This window comes from Rhamphochromis longiceps, linkage group LG15 (assembly GCF_057381845.1).
Source record: "Rhamphochromis longiceps isolate RC_006_pf linkage group LG15, R_longiceps_female_GT1.1, whole genome shotgun sequence".
In the NCBI taxonomy this organism is placed as follows: Eukaryota; Metazoa; Chordata; class Actinopteri; order Cichliformes; family Cichlidae; genus Rhamphochromis; species Rhamphochromis longiceps.
Genome location: NC_140571.1, coordinates 6,541,168 through 6,564,043, shown reverse-complemented (window position 1 = coordinate 6,564,043; position 22,876 = coordinate 6,541,168). Strand labels below are relative to the sequence as shown.

Genomic DNA, 22,876 nt, shown 5'->3' with positions numbered 1-22,876 from the left:
ACAATGGCCTCCAGATTCACATACTACCTCCAGCTCAGGTAAGGAATTAGTAAGGTTTTTGTGTTTGTACACCGGTGTGTGCATATGGGTATGTAACCCTTTTTATTTTTAAACATAGGTCACATGCTATGTGATGTGTGTTACCTGTAAGTGCTCAAAATTTAGGATCAAATGTGTAGTTTACCTGCTGTGCATGTGCTGTGATCAGCTCTGACTGACTCTGGGCCTTTGAAATATGATACAGTTATAAGCATGTAGTATACACTGCATATATAACAGCATACACAGAAAAAAAGTAGTCAGTTTACCTTTTATATTGTAGTTGTGCATATTGAACAGTAATGTGACAAGTAGCTTTTTTAGTTATTCACATATTAAAAGCTATCGTTTAGAATTTGTGGTTACTAGAAATGTTATGTTATCCAAAAATGATCCAAGCAATTTTCCTGGGGGTGCCAGTATAAACTTGCAGGATATTAATATAATGCAGGCTCAGGTCAGTGTGTGAACACCCTCAAGTATTTGCAAAGCTGCATATTAGAAACACTACTTCATTTCAAAGCCAAAGCAGCTGCCCACGAACATGAACCCTAGGCTGTATTTTAAAACAACAGCTGCAAAACTGTAAGATGACAATAAAGAACCCTTAAGCTGTATGGCTGAAACTAGCAGGAAGTTTTATTTTGCTCATTATCAATCCAGAGTGGAAAAACACTGAGCATTGACTTCCACCTAATCTACCGTAAGTTGTAAATAGTAGAGCAAATAACATACATTTAAGTCCCACTAGCTGTACGGGTTGCAGATCATTCAGTTCAATTCAGTTTTATTCATATACAGCCAAACCACAACAGCAGTCGCCTCAAGGGGCTTTATATTGTAAAGTGAAGTAATACAGCTACAATAATCTAAACAAAAAAACACCAGCAATCAGATGACCCCCTATGTGTAAGTGCTTGGAAACAGTGGGAAGGAAAAACTCCCTTTTAACAGGAAGAAACCTTCAGCAGAACCATGCTCAGATAGGGTCAGCTATCTGGCGCCAGGGGTTGAGGGTGAGGAAAGGAAGTCGGGACAAAAGACACAATGTGGAGCCAGATTAGACTGAGCCATGTTGACATTACATGAAATGCATGTAAAGTTACCATCTTTATAAAATGTAGGAAACATGGTTTTAATTGTCCTGCTTTACAACTTTTTAAAAATGGTGCCACAAGCTGTTAATACACATACGTGTGTGTCTATATATAAATGATAATTCAAATCTAAGGAGAAAAGTGTGTTTACTGGGAAGATATATGGAGGAGTCTCGAAAACCCCCTTGAGCTTATTTGTACAGGAAGCTTTCAGTACCCTGTTAGAGCAGCTGGGTGCGCTGTCACATCGGAAACTTTGCCCTGCGGGGTTTGGACCAATCCCGGAGCTGGTCTGTGAGTGTAATCCAGCCCCTGTCCTGCGCTGCCTCTCAGAAAACACACCGACAAGTTGTAGAGAAAGACGATAACACGGAGCCGAGAGGACGAGGAGGAGGAGAACCAGGAGGAGGAGAGTAAAATGTGAGAATGAGTCGGCAACAAATCCGCACACAGATGGAAGGAATACACGGATAAAGTGATTATCTATCGATTAGCGATCGGATGTCATAGCCGTGTGTAAAATAGAAGAAAGACGAAAAGCGGGAGAAACATGAGCCGGCAGCAGATGGAGTCACAGGGAGTGGTTTTAACGGGTTACCACAGCAACGCGGAACTGTTGCCGCAAACTGGACCGTGTGAGTCCAGCTGTCCGCCAGTACCGGACGCCGAGCACACCGTACACAGGTGGGAGTGTGTGCAGCTGTAATGCCGTCCTTACAGACCATTAAAAGAAGTGTGTGTGAAAGAGGGCAAAGGTCACGTTGATAATGCTATTTTTTCCTCATTTTCTTTTTTGAACTTCAGCTGTGGAAGGAGTGTTAACTGCGTTAACGAACTCAGCAGTGGCCCGGTGTACTGCGCTTGCAGGCAGTCCACATTTCTTATTGTTCCCTCTGGCCTAACTCCGCCCTTGGCCTTTGGTTATGCTTTTTCCTAATCAGCAGATAACAAGTTTCACCTTGGTTTTGTTCCGCTGGCCAAGATTTCACACCTAATCCACAGTTCTTCCTTAGCACTGTAGCTTTACAAAAAGTCTTCCCCTACGAAGTGCTAGTTTTATAAGCAGTGAACAGACTCAAATGCAGAAGTATTAAATTAGCTCGTAGTTCATATATCCCATTCCCCTGGTCAGTGTGGTTGGTGACACACTTTTGGGCTGTGGTAAATCCTGTTCACTAGTTTCCATCAGCTTAAACAGAAAAAAATCATGTTATATTACACAGATTGTTCTATTATGAAAATAACAGCTGTAAGGATGTCTTAAAACAAATAATCTATATGGGATAGTCAGTTTTCTGTGATTCAAAACAGAAAATCCCTGACACTTAAAATATAGAGCTGGGTGTAGAGTTATTCTATACTTGGCCTGTGTTGCTGCACTTTAAAGCTTTTGGTTTTTAGTTTAAAACCAGGATAATTCGGAAGTGTCTGAAGACATAATTTAACTGTAACAAAGTATACAGAAACTACTTTTAACTGCTTTCTTATTCACATGGGAGCAACCATACATGTTTGACTTGGCAGATTTTTCTTTTTTTATATATGCCGGATGCCCTTCCTGAGGCAATCCCAAAAGTAACCTCTCTCTTGTTAGGCAAAAAAACACTATGGAGCCATGCAACAGTGGAAATATAAGGCCAGAATGATAATTGTCTGTGATGTCATGTGGTTAGTAAAATGTATGATTGATAAATTACATGTTGGGCTGCCACAAACCTCCAGGGCAGTAGTCAATGTTTCCTACACAGATTTTTCAAATCTAGTACTCGATGTGATCAGTCTCCACCTGAAAAACAACATCTGATTGGGTGTTTTGATGTTCTCTTCATGTAGCAGAATGTAGTCATGCCTTGTCTGGATTTCATAGCTTAACTTTCTGGCTTATTGTTTTATTTAATGGTTTGACGACCTTCATGTCCGCTTGTACAATGAGGAAGAGACTCAGTAATTCAAGAGGTGCTGTCGCTGGGGCAGCGATGAATGAGAACTAAGGTGTTACGGAAACAACTGTATAGCTACTCTTTTATTTATAACGGATCTTGCTGATTCATACAGGCTGAGCTGGATATGAAGTCTGCTCATTTACATCAGCAAACACCTGCCGTCACCAACTGTGGGCTGGTAAAAGTAAACAGCCCCAGCTGGGATTCAAACACGCACACCTGTGCGTAGGTGTGTATCTCTGTGCGTGTTCCAGATGGCTTGTCCAGGTAGCTAGAAGAAAAAAGAAAAGCAGCATCACATTACAGGCTGCCTTTGTCTCACCTCCCAAGCAGAGTATGTGTATCCTGTCTAGGTTGACGTGCGGAGGCTTAGTTTTGTAGTCATTGTTTCCCCTCATCAGGAAATGCCAGAGAGACATAATGTGTCAAGTCTCGCATTTGATGTCTTTATTTGTTACATTCAGGCCCTCTAAGCAAGGAAACTTTACACTATTATATCACATTTTCCATTGCCATATATAAACTATGGACTGTATATAAAAGAGGGTTGTAACCAAAGTGATGTCATTATTCTTTTTGGACTACTCTTGAAGCAGTGGCCTTAGCATAGGGGCTAATGCATCATTCTTTTTTTCTTTTCTTTGTTTTTCTTTTTATAAACCATACATGAATGAGAGTCTGGATGTTAATTTAGCAGCTAATGCTGGCTAGCATTAGCTAGGTACATCTATAGATGTACCTAGCTATTAGTGCCCAGACAATGAGCAGTCTTTTTGGACAGGACAGACCCTTCGATCAACAGCACCAGTTCCAGATTCAGTGACTTAAAAAGCTTCAATCCCTTGTACAGTTCCCAGAATCTCAGGAAATATGGGGGTCTGTGGGGACTGACTCGCTCTTGGAGCCTGGCAGCATTTTGAGAAACTGGAATTTTTGGCACTTCACCTTTTGGCTTAATTTGACTTGGCATAAAACACTACTTCTCAAAGTTTAGCGTGACAAAACAGACAGTTTAGCTCTACAACAGAGCACTACAACAGGAAGTGAAATAAATGAAAGGTTACAAGGCATCGGGCCAAAATGAATTACAACAACGCAGAGGGTGCAAACACACAGCTGTGTTCTGTATAACACATATCGGTCAGATCAAATCTGGCGCCTGTAAGGATAAACAAATTACAAACAGAAGAGCTGAGGATTAAGGAGATGCAGCTAAAACTGAATACTACAGAAAAACACATGGCAAAGGAGTTAGTAATCAGGAATACTATAACAGACATGGATAGGTCATATATTGTCGATTCATTAGAACTACAAGAAGATGATTTGTTCAACCAGTGGGTCATTGCTGACACCAGCAACTGTGTAAGACGGGGAAACAGAGCTAGGCTCTGTCTTCAGAAAGAGCAGCTGGCATCTGTTGGTCTAAATGGAAATACCACACCCACGTGCACACACGGACAGACACACAAACACTTGTCATCCTCTTCCCTTTTCCTCAGCTGCCCATTGTTCACTTTGTGTTTTGAAGCCTTAAAAATAAGTTTGATTGTCTTCCCCTTCCAAAGTCAGTTTTGAAACAAGCACTCCTTTAAAATCTTATGTCGTACATTATGGACAATATTTTTTTTAGGTTGTTTATAAAGGGATATCTTCACATTCAAAGCAAAAGCCACATATAGGTGTTTTTTATCCTATTAAACAAATAAAATTGAAATATGATTAATTATTTTACAAGCAAGCCAGACGTTTTAATTTGGGATAAATCTGCCTGAAGCTTCTCTTTACAGCATGTACAGACACGAGCGTGTTGTCTTTTTGATCTCACTATCAGCAAGAAAGTGAATAAACATTTCCCAATATGTCAAAAGTCAATCCCAATAGATGCAGGAATGCAGCTGTGTGAAAACAAGCCTTGTATCTGACACCAAACATGGGTAAAAATAAAGTGCAAAAGAAAAATGGCTGCTCAAGTCAAAGTACAAGTACATGCTACAGTATTGTTCAGTCAGTGATTTTTGTCCACTTTTAAGTGGTTGCCTGGCAACATGATTGCACATATATCATAATATTAAAGTTTTGTAGATATAAGTTAGATTTTATCATCAAATTAATATAATACAATGCTTTTTAAGGTGTTAGAGGCACTTGCATAGTAAAAATAAAAGGGTCATTTTAGCCTATTGGTATGTTGTTGCTATGCAATGTGGTGATGTCATAATATATGCGATAGATAAGAACCTTCAAGGACCTAAGATTGTACCTGTGTGCCAAGTTTGGTCACTGAACTCGAGATCGTATAGGAAGGAGTTGGTGGGCAAACATGTAGAGATTTGGTGTTTTATAGTAAGAGTAGAAGATTGTTTTACAAATGCTTTAAAATATTTGCTTCATCTTAATGCTGCAGGCCGAGGCTGTAACTTACTCCATATTTAATATGATCGTGTGTCTTTAACATAATAATAGCTGTTACTTCTTGAATAGATCAGATAGAATTTTAATAAATTGTTAGAAATTGCGAATATAACATCTGCTTTGATTCATTTAAAGCTACATTTACTCCACCAAATCATGTTTTGTGCCACTGGAGTGATTCATAAAGTCACGCTGGTCATGTGGGAAATTGGCTTCCTCAGATCTCGACTCATGTTCACCTCATGTGTGCTGAACTGGCTCTTTGTGTGTGCCACTGTTTTCTTTCATTCCTGTTTGCAGCTCACAGCATGGGATTGATTTTTATAGGCTGTTTTCAGTCCACGCGCGCACACACGGCCTTGCGCAATCTGTCTTTGTCGGCAGCTCTAAGCAGCTGATAAAAGGTGTGGAAAAAGGTACAGAGAACAATTATACACACCATTGCAGCACTCTATATACTTCAAAGATAATATGTATATGTACTGTACGTGTGCCAAAATGAGAATGTGTTTGTTTTGCTCGCAAGGGCAGCTGAGGGCACGCTGCTGAGTCTCTCGGACTGTGTGTGTGTGTGTGTGTGTGTGTGTGTGTGTGTGTGTGTGTGTGTGTGTGTGTGTGTGTGTGCATAAGCAAGCAAAGTGATGTTGTATGCAAAGCCTTAAACAAATTTCTTTGCATTAATTTGGTGTGTGCTTTGCGACCTTGACTTTAACACTGTAGGAAGACACAAACAGGAGGCAGACCTGAACTTTGGGTTTAACCTGATTGTTACATAGTGATCAACAACCTTAGGTTAATTTTTAACAAGGTCGTAAATACATTTCCATGAATGACATGATTGTATTGTAATGAAAAATGTGGCAGGAGTGTCTTACCCAGTTAGATCGCTGACGATCTGAAGTTCATTTTTGTCAGATTCTGAGTTTGAGTGTCAGATACAATTATTAAAATGCAGGAAAATGCCTAAATGATAACCAGCTTGGCATGATACTCACAGTGTCACTTTAACCTTGCCAATGTTCAGCAAACATGACGTTTGCCACATTTCCACAGGAACTGAGAAATCTACCACAGCAACGCTAACTTCTCAATTATCAAAAGTGTTTCGAACAAACACAAAAGTGCTTAAAACAAAACTGGCAGCTCCAGAGGAACCAGTTTATTCTGAAACCCTATGAAACTGGGAAGTCACAGAGTTTAATAAATGCAAAGTTCAGCTGGGTTTGATGGAAAATTGACCGGGGATCATAAAATCCCTATAAACAGGTTAGGAGAGTCTGTAGGTAATAAGACCTTTGGTACAGATAACTCTCTGGTTTCTGTTTGTCATCCACTTTTAGTCACAATGCTATCGAACAATCACGTTTCAGACACTGACCCCTGGACAGAAATGAAAATGTTGGCCTGGATATCCACTGACTACACTGGAAGTCAGTTTCCCACAGGTCTCCAGAATTTTAAATCTTACTGCATATAACTCATTCAGTACTTGTTTCTACTTTTTAGTCTTTACAAAAACAGTCAGCAATCCAACTAGTCGATATTATTTTCAATACTAAAATTAGCTAATTGCTAGACACTTTGATGCATAATCATACATGTTTTCCATTGTAAATCTAATGTACTGTAAAGAAAAAACAAATGCTGCTTTACGCCTTTTATGAATTTGAACACCGATAAAGTAATGTGCACGTTTTGGTGTGTGTGTTTGTTTGGTCATCTCTGATTTATGAGTTAGTCAAACTGTTCATCCTGAAGCTCTGAATCAACACATGTAAACGATTAACTCATGTGGTGAGCTCATAGCTCTGCCTGCTTTCAGGGTAAACGCATCTTCTGAGGTACATCAGAAAACGCTGATGTCTTTCCTCACAAATGAAAGCATCAAACTTCCTGAACTTTTAAAGGCAACATGGACATGAACTGGGAGATGATTATTATTATTTATTTATTTTTTAAATTAAAACCACAGATGAAGTATAAAGAGAAGTCGGTGGTATCGCACAGAACTTCCAGCTAAATCCTTGTGTTTTTATGGCTTTGTTGTACTCGGTGTTGCAGGAAGTCTGCTGTGGTATGTGGCCGTAGCTCAGCACGAACCCTCAGGGTAATACTGGGGTGATAATTCCAAATTAATTAATAAAGAGCATCAGCTTAGTGCCGCTCTGTCTGAAATCCCATTTAGTCCTTGGGACTAACTGATTTTCACTTCCTCCATTTCCTTGGAGATTTGTAGAAAATGGCAGTTTTTTAGTTAAAAGTTATCAGTGCTTATCTTTTGCTTTTGAACACCTGTGTATATGATTGTGTGAATATGTGCAGAGTTCATGTACGTGTGTTGGTACATTTGCACGTGTTTGCATTTTTTTTGGACGTTCTGCTTATCTTCATTACCTGAAAGTAAATCACATATTTGCACAAAGGGCAACTTTACTTTACACGATTTTCTTCTCCCTCCTTTTCTTTGTTGGCTTTAGCATATGTCAAAGTGAAGTTGTTGTGATTTTATATCATTCTAACATAAAATAAACTTAAATATTAGTTATATAGGAATTTTTTGTTTTGGTATTTTTGCTGTGTTATACTGTATTGAAATTGACCTAATGTCCCATTTATTAGTGACTTAATGCTTTATAAACATATTGTATATACCGACTAAACATGTCATCTCTTACAAACACCTAATAAGTCATTGTTTTGTTATTTGAGAGCTTTATAATGATTCTCAAGCATACATTTGAAATATTAGGTCTATATTGGTGCATGACAGCACCCTTTAATAGAAACGGGAATAACTGTGTTCGGACTCAGGAGCCATACTTGTAGTTTTTTAATTGAGGGGCCTGTTCCAATCAGTTTTATTGTCGTGGTGTCCGATGTTTTAAACAGCCCTGCTAACGGGTGTGCAGCTCTATATTTTTGGGTAAATGAGATGACACTGATAATTTGCAAAAAGATGGATGAATGACAAGATTGTTGAAAGCAGCCTTTCAGCTTGATTGATGTGTGACACTGAAACCACAGACCCTTAAGGAGCTTCACTTGCACTACAAGTGTAGTGGCTTGCTCAATATAACTCTTGTTGCTTAAAGGAAAGAGAGACAAATGTTGTCATGCTTAATCAATCTTATAATTGAAGAAAGCTTTGCTGCTGTTGTTGGCACAGTTTAGAACCCATGCTGATGCTCTGGGACATTTCAATAAGCTGATGTAATAGCGTTTTAACCCTTTTTGCCCTTATTCTTCTCCCGGATGTTGTAATTACACAATATATAGTGACAGAGGTGCTACTAATTATAGTACAGCAGGTGTGAAAACTTTGTGTCTTTATTAGTGGGCACAAGCAGAATAAATACATAAGAAATGTTGCATTCAACATTTAAAATCAGCAAGAAAAAACATAAAAATGAATAGTTTCTATATTGTTAATGTTCAGTTTTAGTGTGTGCTTTCAAATCCAGCAGAAAAATGCACATGTTACAAGAGACCTTGTCAGTGTGATGGGAGCTGAAATTCCAAGGGGGGAAAAAGTGAGTGGCACTCGCTGGGTTTTACTTTTTTACGTCTTTTACTGGAGGAACACCTGTGCCTGTGATATCTGTGTGTACCGGGGGGAAAAAAAGAATAAACAGTAACTCATCTTTATAACTCATCTTTCTTGTTCCGATTAACTAATTGTATTAACTTAGTACACTGACCTGAACTAGACCTTTGTTATCGTCAATATAAACTCATATTTTTCATGACATTTATTGGTTGCAAGTCCATTTTAGTTGCTAATGTTGTGGTCAAATTTAAAGAAGTTCATAGTAAGCAGTCCTGGAACATCTTAAATCGGTTGCATTTACTGTAGTGAATTACAAAATTGTTAACTGGCCAGCTAGCCAGTATCACATTTATATTATTTTTCCCCATTTTGATGTCAGTCTACCTCTGATCTGTCTGCAGTGATCTATTGTGATGTCATCAGATTATTTGCAACATTTATAAAGCACCAGTCCTCCTCAAGGTGTTTTATATCATAAGGTAAAGACCCCACAAAATTAGAGGGAAAACTGTCACAATCAGACAACCCTTTTAAGACCGAGCACTTGGTGACAATGGGAAGGAAAAACTCCTTTGTTAAGAGGAAGAGACCTCAAGCAGAACCAGGATAAGAGAGAGGCTTTTAGGAGAAACAGAGGACTAAACATATATTATTGGAGCAGGAAGATTTAATGACACACAGTATTGATATTGAAATTCTGTATGTGGAAGGTGAAAAGATATGTTCAGATAAATTGTATACCTAAAGTAATGTACTTAATATGTCAGTAGGATATTTCTAGCAGGTATTATCTATTTACACCATCAACTAACCTAGGCTAAGCCACACTAATATGCCTTGTGATAAACTTTGTTTGCAGTGTTTGTATAGCAAAGGAAAGTCCAAGGTCTGCGAGATGTGCTATTTTTATTCCAAGAAAATGCTGGCATCATTAGATGACTGATTAGGAAACGACCTTGCTAATAGCTTAACTTAAGTTGGAGCCTTTGACCAGCGTGTCCAGAGTTACTGTATCGCCCTGTTTTCATGTCATTAAAGGTACAGGAAATATCAGTGCATACACACCTGTGTACTTACAGAGCATGTTTCCAACAAGTGCTGGAGGAAGGCATCTGTCACTACTAAGTCCAAAGTACACAGCTACAAGAGAAACCTAGTTGCCCCTTCTTACATCATGACCACTATGATAGCAAGATGATACGTTTTGCTGGCTTGCCATATTATTTCTTTAGTTTATTGGGATCCTCTTTTGCTACTCTGCATCACAGACACTGATATTTCAATGGTACACAAAAAATAAAAATCTTAATAAATCAGCATTTCAAAATAAGCAAAGCAATGCCTTACGCAGCTATATCCAGCTAAGTGTATGAACTCCAATGACTCAATTTTAACTTTTGTCCATTATGTACCTATTTCACGAACCTCTCCCTGCTCTTGTCTGTATGTGTCTCCAGCCGCAAAACAGGCCAGTACACCCTGCAACACAGCCAGAATGGACAACAAGGAGACAGATATGGCACTTCTGCTTCTTCTACCACTGGCAGCACAGAAACCAGCAGCACGGAGCCAATGTCACTGCCCAGTCAAAATTCTGCAATCCAGCATTCCTCCAGCCCCAAGCTTGGATCCAGCCCCAAGACTGGCTCCAGCCACAGCCCCAGGCACAGCCACAATTCCAGGTCGAGACCATCGCCTGCATGTCAGCGCTACAACTCTCAGGTAGCCAGCAGATTTTGTTCACTTTCAGTCTGTTGGGGCAAATACTTCATTTCATTCCTACAAAATTCCGCTGTATAGGATTTTTTTTTTTTGTATTTTACAGCTCTCTGGTAAGATGTACAGTATTTTGAGCCTCTCTTAGTTGCACTGGGAGTGACACAGTACGCAAGCTCTTGGGTTTGCTTTAATTCTTATACACTTTATGAAAAGTGTGTGTGTGTGTGGTATGTGTGTTATGTGAGAGCAGACAGTTGGCGCAGCCAGTTGCTGCCACCATCTAGACTTGTTGAGACCAGTTGAGAGACCTGTCTACTTCATTATCTCTGTGGATCATATCTGGAAGATCGTTGAAATGAATTATTAATCGCTGAAACGGGGCAGAGAAGCTGAAACTGTGAGCTTAAAACCTCATTTTTCTGCACGTCTGCTCATTTTGAAGGACTCTTTGGACGAGCTGCAGATGGACGACTATTGGAAGGAGGTGGAGAATATTTCATTCTCGGGCGGCGGAGGAGAGAGGGGAGAGGGAGAAGTTCAAGAGGAGGAATTGCAGAAAATTCCTGAAGGTGAGATACACATTAAAGGATGAAGGCAAAATTTGGATCGTAGACTTATTTGGACATATGTGTTGGTCCAGACGCAAACAAATTCTAATCTAAAAGTCTGTTTCTATACTGGAAGAGGAATTCCTCACTGAAAGCTCAGCCTTTTCATTCATCTCTTTATGTAACACTTTGTATGTCTCCCTCAGACCCCGATGCTTATACTCATTTTCTGCTTGTTTGCCGTCATTCGCATCTCTGTTTAAACAGTTTGGAAACACATTAAGTGTCTCGTTTTGAAGTAGTTTCATGTGGGACTTAAGTACCAGCTGTTTATCACACACCGCTGCTGGGCCAGCTCAGACTTGTGGATACTGGCTCTGTGTTGGCTTGCACAGTAGGAATGCACTTCCTGTGCATTTCTTCAGTCAAATTTAGCCTTTAGTGTGTGAAGACTATTGTTTTCTAGCGTAAATGCGCTCTTCCTGTTAGAATATGTAAGCCATTTGTGTATGTGGTCGCTCCTTTCCCTTTCCTGCACCTGTAGATTTGTTTAAGTAACGCCGCATCATCTCAGCAACCAAGTAGGGAATTGCCCATCATCTTCCCTTCTCAGTATTGCTCATTCTGTTTGTCTCTTTCAGAGGGTGAGCAGGAGGAGGCGTGGCTTGCAGAAGCAGGTCTAGCGCGGCTTGTTGATCATTCAATCACAGTGGATCATGATCAGGTAACAATCATATATCTTTTATTGAATTAATAAGAAGTTAGTCCAGGTACAGTTAATCAGTTCCATATTTTCAGGTCAGATCTTAAATAAGCATTTATTCTTTGTCACGTTTGAAGCCTTCTTATACAAATAAGCATGTACATGAGAGAAAAAAAGATGGACTAATGTAAAACATTGTGTGAAAACAACAAATAGATTTAAGTTTGTGTTTGATCTTAATCTATGTATTGACAGGAAGAAGACAGTGCAGTTTTCCTTTCCACGCTCACCAGGACTCAGGCGGCAGCCGTAGAACGTCGCGTGGCATCAGTGCAGCAGACCTTAAGGCGACGTAACCGGCAACAACTTCCTGATGTTCGAGATATATTCCGACACCCTGATAAGGTTAGCAGATCAACACTGTGCTTGACACAAACTGCCAGCTCACCAGCCACATTGTAAGGTACACCTTTTTAACTGCTCATTAACACAGATATCTAATCAGCCAATCACGTGTCAGGGACTCAATGCATTTAGATATGTAAACATGCTCAAGACAACCTGCTGAAGTTCAAACTGAGCATCAGAATGGGGAAGAAAGGTGATTTCAGTGACTGTGAATGCTGCACGATTGTTGGAGCCTGGCGTGCTGGTCTGAGTATTTAAGAAACTGCTGATCTCCTGGGATTTTCCTGGAAAACATGATGACTGCTTATTGCATGGTAGCACGCCATGTCACAAAGCTCAAATCATCTCTAACTGATTCATTAAACAGAATGAGTTCATTATACCTTTCTTGCTGTGAGTAGCCATTCTAATGCCTGATCACAAAGTTAGAGCAATGGTTGATTTAGCTTAGCCTGGCAAAAGACAGCAAAGTTCTTGCTAGCTTGTACAGAAGAGCAGTAAGTATAATATATATGATTCTTCCTTATTAAATAATTTTGTTTGCATTTATATTATTTATTGGTCAAAGACAGTAGAGAATAGAGAGGAAAGCAGGGGGAGGGTCCAGGCCAGAAACAAGCCCAGCTCCTGGAGCCTTACTCAACCCAGTGAGCTGTAGTGGTAATATAAAGAGCATCTTAAGAGGAAACATCACAAGCTGGTGTGGCATGTGCACAGCCCAAGACCAGGAAGCTCTGAAGTGAGTAATTGAAACTCCTCAGATCATCACTGGCACCTGAGCATATGGATGAGATGAGGAGTCTGCTTAGAGGCCCAAAACAAAACACAACTCCCAACCACACCTTGCTGCCATCTGGACAGTGATGATCCACCTTTTGGCTGTACACTTTTTTACATATGCATAATAAATATAGTTTGGATAACAAGATGTGGTTTTACAGTGGGGTACTTTCTAGGCTACGACTGTATCTTAATTTAGATACTTCAGCTAGTACACTCTCCATGTGGTACACTAAGCACACTGAATTCTTACTAGTGTGATTTGTGAGTTTAACAGGGTAGCGCAGTCTTAAATCAAGCTTAAATCATTGCTGGTAACTTATCTTCAGTCCTGCTGGTGGAAAATCGTTTAGTGTTCCTAATCTTTCTGCTACACAGCCCAAATGACAACTATTGAGGATATTAAATGTTCGATGCAACATTCAACATTTGGATTGTTGTACCATACACCGGGGTCGGCGCCAAAGTAGATAAACTGGATGAACAACCAATTTTGACAGGGTGGAAGCCAACTCTTTTTACTGTTCTTTAAAACACAGCAACAACAAAAGACAAAAAGAGATTAATGCTGCCAACTTTACAACCTAAACAACAAATTAAATTATAAACAGCTGATCAGAACTCAACATGCATAACACAAAGTACACTCATAGCGAATTTGTTATGAAGTTTCAAGTGACGTCATACTTTAGAGTTGTTGATTACCATTTTTGGTTGCAAAGCGACACATACAAGGGTCGCAGACTTTTGACTGACTTGCATAGACCTATGCCTCAGTCACGCTGCTATGCATGACTATGTAGATCCTCAAAGCATTGTCAGTGCCCTTTGGAAAAATCATAAGGGAACTGACAATGACATTTATGAGGTTTTGCCTTTTTAGTTAAAATTAACTCGATGTTCATGAAAATAAGCATTTTCAGTGTTCTGTTGTTTCACGTACCACAAAGGAAGTGGTCACAAATTTGTGTTTCACTTCAGTACAGGTCTCGCAGTATTTACTTGCTAGTTCCCTAAAAAAATCCAAAATTTTATGACATCACTGCAAATTCAGTATGGGTTAAAGAGTTGACTGGAGTTATCGTTGATAAATTACAAAAATAAAATGAAATACAGGGATCAAGATTTATAATCAGAAATAAATTTAACAAATAATACGTTTAAATTTAAATCTGTCTTTAGTCCAAACTGTTTGAACAGTTTGAGCCTCTCATATTTATTTCATGCACACTCACACACAGACTTTGTCCACTAATTAACAGAAAAGATAATGTGTAACAGGGCTTTCTATAAATTTGTGACTTGTTAAACTTGTTGACTGCTGTGTTGTTCACGTCTGTGTGTGTGTGTTGTGCTGTGTGTTGCAGGATGGGGAGCCTCAAAAATCCGAAGAAGGAAGTGAGAATGGACAGAAAGGTGCCCCTTCAACCGGTATGTGCAGCATACTCATGCAGATAAGTGCTTACAATATGAGTCAGTGTCATAAATCACTAACTGAGACCCCCCACCACCACCACCACCAAAAAGAAAAAAAAAATCTGCCTAGCAACACACACACACATTTTTGGGAACTAACACAAGTCCCTGTGTGATATGAGAACATTCAAGAGGAAGTAACAGAGTATAGTCGTGTGACTGTATAATAAGCATAAGTTCTCCACAACAGAGAAGATAAAGCTGCAGAGAATAGGTTTTTTATGAGTGCTGCAGTGACTAATACGCTGCGCTCTTAAACTCCAATAAAACACATCCAGTTGTCTCTTTGTATACACTTGCACTTAGCTATCATAAACATATCTGTACTACCCTACATGTGTGGTCATAAGTTTTATTTCTTCATTGTGTGTGTCTCTAAACAGAAACGGAGACAGAGCTGAATGTTGACGTGGCGTTTTCAGAGCAGGCGCTCAGTTACAGGGACAACCACCAAAGTTTTAAGGTCACCCGGAGCCTTAACTCTCCTGACGACAAACTACCGGTGAGCTGCATTCCTGAGAATTTACACGGACACAAAGGTCATGCGCATATTCACTTCCTTAATGGTGTTTTTTTAATTTTCTTATTGTCTGAACATGTCTGTGCTTGTGCAATAGACAGCGTTGGCGCTTTAGAGTCAAAAGAGGATGCATTGATCATTTACTTTGTCAGGCAAGCATGGCAAAGCTATTTGAAAGTTGTTGCAGGTCAGTAATTACCAGGAAGAGCAGAAGATGGATATGGCAGCACAGAAAAAACTATTTGCACACAGTTGTTGTTGTGTTGGATTGCAGACCCTTATAATCAGATTTTTTTTAGAGTTACAGTTATGTTGGAATTTGTTTGTTTGATCTATATACAGTGTTGGAAGTTGATAAGCATTTCTGTCCTATATATGGTGTTGTCAATTAGCAGATATGGTGTTGGAGCTAAATCTTAGTGACATCTGGTGGCTGGAGCTGGTATAACAGAACAATTCCACTGATCATACAATGTCAGAAAAGGGTTTTTCTGTATCTATCATCATGCAGTTATTTGACTTTTACACTAACTGAATGTAAATACAATAAGAAGTCAATTTAGCTTTATTTTTCCTCCCTAGAACTTTAAGCTTCTCCCAGATAAAACGGGTCAGACGCGAATAGGAGACCTGTCTCCTCTGGATATGAAAAAGGTAAAATGATGTAACACAGTGATCTGTGTATCTATGCCTACAAGACAAGACTTACTGTTTAGTATCATCATTGTGTTTATCTGTGTGTAATGTTCTGTCAGGTGCATAGACTGGTGCTTGTGGAGATGACTGCTCTGTTTGACACTTCTGGGATAGACCTCAAGCCAGCCAAGGCCCTGAAAGTGAAGACTAAAGGTTAAACACACACACACACACACACACACACACACACACACACACACACACACAAGATGGCCCCCACAGCCTAAATAGAAATGTCTCATTACACAAATCACACAGTCAGATACAACAGATAAATACATTTACACACATACAAACAGAAAGCTAAGGTATGTGTGCCTGTATGGTATCTGTGCTTGTGTGCGGTGCAGTGCTTTTGTTTTACTCACTATTTGTTTGTGTTTGCAGAAAGTGGATTGTTTGGGGTTCCTCTTACCACTTTATTGGATCAGGACCAGAGACGGGTTCCTGGAACCAAAGTGCCATTGATACTGCAGAAGGTGAGTGCACTGACATTCACATATTGTAATCCAGTGGTTCCCAAACTTTTTTTGCTAGGCCCCCCTTTGTTTTACAAGAACAATGTTCGCCCCAAAGTGCAAAATGGGTTCAAAAACATAAACAACTGTGGGATGCTGTTTGTTCATGATTTGGACAGGGGGAATAAATCGTGGCAGGATCAGCCTGATATTATTTGTATCCCACTGTAACCTTACTGTATAAAGAGCAAAATTTCAGGAGTAGTTAGTCATTATAAGAAGTGTTTGTGAACTAAAAATCAAGAATGTGGGATTCTTTTTTTCTGTGATTTGGAGAGCCCAGTGCATGCTCCAGACGCAGTGAAAACCAGTTCTGCAGGGGAGACCTCCTTGGCACTTGTGCAGGTGAAGCCAAAGGGAAGATATGCTTCACCATATTTTCTAGTCTTTGGCTTGGAAGGAAGTTGGTTTGGAAACATATTTGGCGATGCTTCATCTCCTGCTTTGCGTTAGTGTGGAAGCCCCGTCAAAAACCTGTCCATTACGCTAGCAGTGTCCAAACGTTTTGTTTCCCCCCCGCCTCTTTTCATACCCCCCCCCCCCCCCCCCCCCCCCCCCGCAATGACTCTGCGCCCCCCCTAGGGGGCAGGTCCCACACTTTGGGAACCTCTGTTGTAATCGTAGTTTGTTCTTTTGCATGTGTGTGTATTTAAGCATATTTCCAAACCTCAAAATTTACACTCAACTCATTGGCTTTATGTTTGTTTTAATGGTGTTTTTAAATGACATTTTCTTTCTCTCATCATAAGATCATCAGTCATATCGAGGAGGAAGGATTACACACAGAGGGCCTTCTTCGGATCCCTGGAGTAGCCACTAGAGTCAAGGTTAGTTCAAGTATTTAGCTGACCACCCCTCCCACAGAGACAATGTAAAATCTCAGGTTCATAATAACGCCAAGCATAATAAAATCAAGCATCAACTTCCAGAGCATATATATTCCCTACTCCGTCTCCAACCACACTGTCATTCATCTTAAGCAGTGTCCACACTGGGGGAAAAAAAAAACACTTCACCCATCATTCATCACTTTGAAGCTGACAGCTCAGAACCTGCAGACAGTCCAGGTTCTGGTTGCCTAAGAAACCCTGTAATATATTTACTATTAGGTCATATGTCAGTTATTGGTTTCCTGGTAGGCGCTTCAGTCGCTCACCTGGAAGTTGAGAAGTTTACCTTGGGCCACCATCGGTTATTTCGCCCATGGTCACTTGAATTGACCAAATGTTCTTCACTGTCACTTCCAGTGGGAACGCAGCTTAAAACTGAGCTTTTCCTTCCCGTGACATCACCTCTTTCTCTATTTGAAATGTGAAAGTAATAGTGTTGTTGATTGTACTTGAAGTTGATAAAGGCTCTCTGTCTGTCCCAACTCCAGTTCCTGTGCCAGGATCTTGAGTCCTCCTTCTATGATGGGACATTTTCGTGGCAACAGATGAAACAGCACGATGCTGCTAGCCTTTTGAAGCTGTTTATCAGGGAGCTACCCCATCCACTACTGACCGTGGAGTACCTCAATGCATTTATTGCTGTTAACAGTATGTTTCCTGTTTACGACAAGTGCTTCATACACACATAGTGAGGCAACAAAGTGTCACACTCATGCTGTGTATATTTGTGTGCATTCACAGATCTCCCCACAAAGAAGCAGCAGCTACAGGCTTTAAACCTGCTCGTCCTTTTGCTACCTGAAGCCAATCGAGACACTTTGAAGGTAAATTTGGCTTTATGGTCATCACATTTCTGTTCCCTATATTATTCCTTTATGGCGCGTGATTATTTTTGTAGTGAAATAAAAAATTGTGTTTGCAGGCACTGGTGGAGTTTTTCCAGCGTGTCATTAAAAATCAGGCCAAGAATAAAATGACCCTGAACAATGTCTCTGTCGTCATGGCGCCCAACATCTTCATGTTTAAAGGCTTTCGGTCCAAGGTTACAGAACAACAGGAGTTCTCCATGGCAACCAGCACGGCCAACATTGTCCGTCTGCTGATCAGATATCAAAATCTCCTGTGGACTGTAAGAAAAAAAATCTTAGCATTAAAGCTGTGCATGTGTGGCATTTTTGTGTGGTTAAACTAGTTACTCACTAACCACCATTATTTTTTGGTTTTAATGGAGTATATCTCTGTGATGTGCCTGTCTTATCCAGATCCCCAAGTTCATTATGAATCAGGTCAGGCACCAAAATATGGAAAGTCAGAGGAAGCAAAAAGAGAGAGCCGTACGGAAGCTGCTGAAGAAGATAGCCATTGAAAGACCATCTGAGAAAACTATCCCTGAGGTAAGAGTTTGAATTTCCTGGCTTCACTGAGATACGTTTTTTAATATCCTATTAGAAATCTATAAATTATAAACACACTGTATTATGTAATACAATGAAATCAGAGGACTAGAGTCATTAACCCGGTGGCCGTGTACATCTTGTTTATCAGAAGACCACCTGTAAACTACTGGTAAAGGTGTCAAAGCAGACAAAGGGTTTCTTTGCATAAGGACGATGTATGACAGATTTAGAAAAAAAGCACACAAGTCAGTCTGTCTATGATGGCTACAGATTTTACTGTATTTTCAGTCTGAGAAATGGTGACATCTAGTGTTATTGTATAAAAGTACAATGAAGATCATGATAACTGAATTTTTAAATCATTTATACAGGAGCCGTTGTGCAGCTCACACAATCCTCCTGATTAGATGTCGGCCTCTTTTCCTCACGGGTGTCTGACAAGAGCGATTGGTTAATCAGCAATTGAAGGGATTCTAGGCAGTTCTTTCTTTTGTGCAGTCTTGTGTTAAAACGAATCTGTTCCTCTTGACAGATTCTTAGTGGATGAATAACTTTAGTGATGTGAACCTAAACCTTGACTGTAGTTTATTAAACAGAGGAGCCACAATTTTTTTTAAGTCCACATTCTTGAGCTGTCATTAGTCCAGGTTTTAAGTAAGTACCTGGGTTATTTAGAAGAGTGATTTAGATTACCTTATTTTATTCAACTGTTTACATCTAATGCAACTGACAGTCTGTTTCTCTTCTCTGACTCTGTGTACAAGCAGGAGACCTCACAGGGGATTATCCGAGTCCACGCACCACAGTTCAGTAAAATTTCTATGGCACTTCAACTTACCGAAGACTTGCAGGCTTGTGATGTGTTAACACGCTTCCTGAGCCAGGACAGGTAACATGAATATTAACAACACAAACAGAGAAGCTCTCACATGCCCGCATGTCCTCTGACTACGTCTCTCATCTCTCTCATCCTTCCAGCTCGTTGGCAGTAAAAACAGATGATTTGTGTCTCTATGAGATCGGCGGAAACATCAGTGAGTTCTGCTCCCATAAAACTACATGTGTAAACTAAAAACATACACTACAATATTAATTTCCTTGCTCATAAAACAGCTTCTATGGCACAAATATGCATTTTAAGTCGTGACAGTACATGCTGTCAATGTGTTTAATGTTTCTCTCTGTCTGCTCTTCTTCTTGTCGTCTTCAAAGAGGAAAGATGCCTAGATGGGGAAACGTATATGAAAGACCTCTACCAGGTGAATCCTACAGCAGAGTGGGTCATCAGAGCTATGCAGCGATGAGTTCATCAGGTCCTGCTTCATGCTGGACCTCTCTAAATTGCCACCACTGTGTCCTGAAAGAATATCCGCTGCCTTGTTGTCTGTGGTTCTGGATGCACTTGGAGTTTTCATATGTAGCATAGATATAGATACTTTTAACTGATCCTCAAATTTGCCACAAAATGCACATTTTCTAATGGAAGAACTCATCAAAGCAGATTTTATGTTATGTGGAAATACGTGTCCTTTTTAGTTTATTGCACAACTTAAATTCCCATACTTTTTTCTCAATGGGGGAAAAAAGGAAAATTATTATTATTATTAACAGGAGATTATAGAGATTAATAGTTTGGTGCAGAAAAATAATATTGATTAAATCATAAATCAGTCATGAATAAATACTGGTCCATTTTTGTGGGCTAATTATGATTTTTTTTTTAAATCTGTTTATATGTCTATTAAAAGTCCTAAAAATGATGTGTACAGCCACATTATTAAATAGCATTAAATCTGAGCATTTCACCAGGAAGGATGCTTTGGAGGTTTGGGTCTCTGAAGCTGAAAGGTAGGTGCTGTAAAGCAGTGGTTTATTTTTTAGCGTAGAAGAAAACTGATCAAAAACAGTGGATGTGTGAGTGTTTTACCCTACTCTACAATGTGAACAAGCACATGTGTACGTCATACACATGCAGTACTGTGTGTGTCAAGTTCACTTTAAGTATTGCTTTAAAGGGATAGACTGCTGACTGGATGATACATTTGCACGTGCTGGGCTCCAAACATATCTGTTCATTTGTTGTTTTATTCATTTTTGGCTCAGTACCATCCACAGTGTGGACATGAGTTGATATATTCTACTTTGGCAAAACATGCATTTAGACAGGAATAGAAAAAAATCCCCATTTTATGTTGGGGTTTTTTTGGCATCTATTTGTGTTTCTCTCAGTTTTCAACAAAGGTCTTATCAGATTTAGTGCAGTTTCTCACAGTTTCAGCAGCCTGTGGAGGATTGTGTCTGCACGATAGAGCCACTTCGTTTATGTATAGCTAGGGAGTATTAAAAAAAAATGATTTTGGGTTTATTTTGAATGATTTTGATTTATTTATTTTTTTGAATATCTTGTTTTTTTTTCTGCCTTGTATTGTTGTTTACTGTGATTTTTTTCAGATAACTGTTTTTGTGTAACTGCCTCTGAAATGACCACTAAAACTGCCTGTAAATAAACATGCAGTTATTAATTACCACATCTGTTGGTATGAGTGCTCATGTATCCGAATGACTTAAAAGTTCTTGTACACTGGAAAAACTGTCGCAGTCCTGTATCTCTCCAATTTTCAAATGAGAAGTTAGTTTCCCACCACGTTGTACTGACCTACTTAGAGTAACAGTGAGGTTAGAAATAATGAGGTCCAACAGCTTGGATGTAAAGGGCTTGAGTCAGAGCTCTTGGCAGTTTTTACAGAAAGATTGAATTAGTGTACAGGTTTTCTGTGAGTCAGATTCAGGGCACCAGATGCAAACAGACCACACTTTGTAGCAGAATATAATATCCATAAGAATTTACACAGTGCTTTTGAATTTTAAACTTATATTCTAAAGCTGCTGACACCTTTATTATGTACCAGTACTACAGATTCCAGGCCTTGTATTCTTCACCTGAGCCTGTAAGCTTCATGAAACTTATTGATCAACCAGAAAGTTAAAGGCTACTTTTGACGTCTCCCTTGTCACAAGGGGTCACCACAGCAGGTAGTTCCACATGTTTGATTTAGAAGAGTTTTTACCCCAGATGCCCTGCAAAGAAGATTTGTTTCTCCAGCTGGAATTGAACCAAAAACCTTTTGTTTGTAAATGTGCTCGATTTAGTTCAGTGTTATTTATGTAGTGCCAAATCACAAAAACAGTTACCTCATGGCACTTTATATTGTAAAGATTGTAAAATAATGGAGAGAAATTTTCAGCAATCAGACTCTCCTGTGAGCAAGCACTTTGCTGACTGTGGGAAGGAAAAACTTCCTTTTACAGGAAGAGACCTCCAGCAGAACCAGGCTCATTTGCGGCGACCAGTTGGGTGTGAGGGGAGGGAGACGGCACAAAAGACACTGTGGAAGAGAGACAGAATAATTATCAAATGCAAAGTGATGTATAAACACACCGTGAGTGAAAAAGGTAAGTGAAGAAGAAATACAGTGCATCATTGGAAGCTCCCAGCTGCCTACCTTTTGCAGGACATGTGGGACTAATAAAGGTTTATCTTATCTAACTAAGGGAAGGTCACCTGATCCGGCCCTAACTATATGCTTAATCAAAAAGAAAAGTTTTAAGCCTAATCTTAAAAGTAGAGATAGTGTCTGTCTGGGAGCTGGTTCCAAAATAGAGGAGCCTGAAAGCTGAAGGTTCTCCCTCCCATTCTACTTTCAAACAGAACCAGAAGTAAGCCACCAGTCTGAAAGCACAGAGGGTGATATGGAACTATGAGGTCTTTAAGATAAGATGGAGCCAGGTTATTCAAGACCTTGTATGTGAGGGGACAAATTTTAAATTCAATTCTTGATTTTACCGGGGAGCCAGAGAAAAAAGTCAGTGTGGGAGAAATATTCTAAGGAGACGTGTAGGAGAAATATGTTGTCTCTTTCTAATCCTTGTCAGTACTCTTGTAATGAATTACAATCCAGCCTAGATGTAATGAACGCATAAACAAGTTTTTCAGCGTCACATTGAGGAAGGATGTTCTTTTGAAACTTGCATAATGGCAGTTGATATGTGATAAGAGTTTTAAACCACTACACTATGAACGAAATATTAAAGCACAAATGCCAGTGCTTTACAGAAAGAAACCCACTAAAGTAACTAACCAGTATTTATGACGCAAGCTCCAAAAACAGCAGTTGCAAAG

At 39.6% G+C, this 22,876-nt stretch overlaps 1 protein-coding gene across 2 annotated transcripts; it reads left to right on the top strand.

Annotated features, from left to right (window-relative positions):
* Positions 1 to 1,463: 1,463 nt before the first annotated feature.
* Positions 1,464 to 21,237, top strand: arhgap18 (Rho GTPase activating protein 18). 2 transcript variants are annotated; one of them, XM_085382629.1, is made up of 18 exons: positions 1,464 to 1,820; positions 10,499 to 10,763; positions 11,203 to 11,329; positions 11,950 to 12,032; positions 12,267 to 12,416; positions 14,567 to 14,630; positions 15,059 to 15,177; positions 15,778 to 15,849; positions 15,951 to 16,044; positions 16,279 to 16,370; positions 17,159 to 17,236; positions 17,788 to 17,947; positions 18,041 to 18,123; positions 18,222 to 18,428; positions 18,562 to 18,693; positions 19,461 to 19,585; positions 19,675 to 19,730; positions 19,909 to 21,237. In XM_085382629.1, the coding sequence occupies exons 1-18, from the start codon at positions 1,687 to 1,689 to the stop codon at positions 19,998 to 20,000; spliced, it is 2,133 nt and encodes a 710-aa protein (XP_085238755.1). In that variant the 5' UTR covers positions 1,464 to 1,686; the 3' UTR covers positions 20,001 to 21,237. The 2 variants fall into 2 exon arrangements, with proteins under 2 accessions (XP_085238755.1, XP_085238756.1); XM_085382630.1 differs by having other exon boundaries at positions 1,465 to 1,820; positions 19,464 to 19,585; positions 19,909 to 21,236.
* The last annotated feature ends 1,639 nt before the right edge of the window (positions 21,238 to 22,876 follow it).

Coding starts and splice junctions, on each gene's coding strand:
- arhgap18 (XM_085382629.1), top strand. CDS start 1,687: ATGAGCCGGCAGCAGATGGAGTCACAGGGAGTGGTTTTAACGGGTTAC. Junction 12,033..12,266: donor TCACAGTGGATCATGATCAG/GTAACAATCATA, acceptor ATGTATTGACAG/GAAGAAGACAGTGCAGTTTT. Junction 18,429..18,561: donor ATCAAAATCTCCTGTGGACT/GTAAGAAAAAAA, acceptor TGTCTTATCCAG/ATCCCCAAGTTCATTATGAA.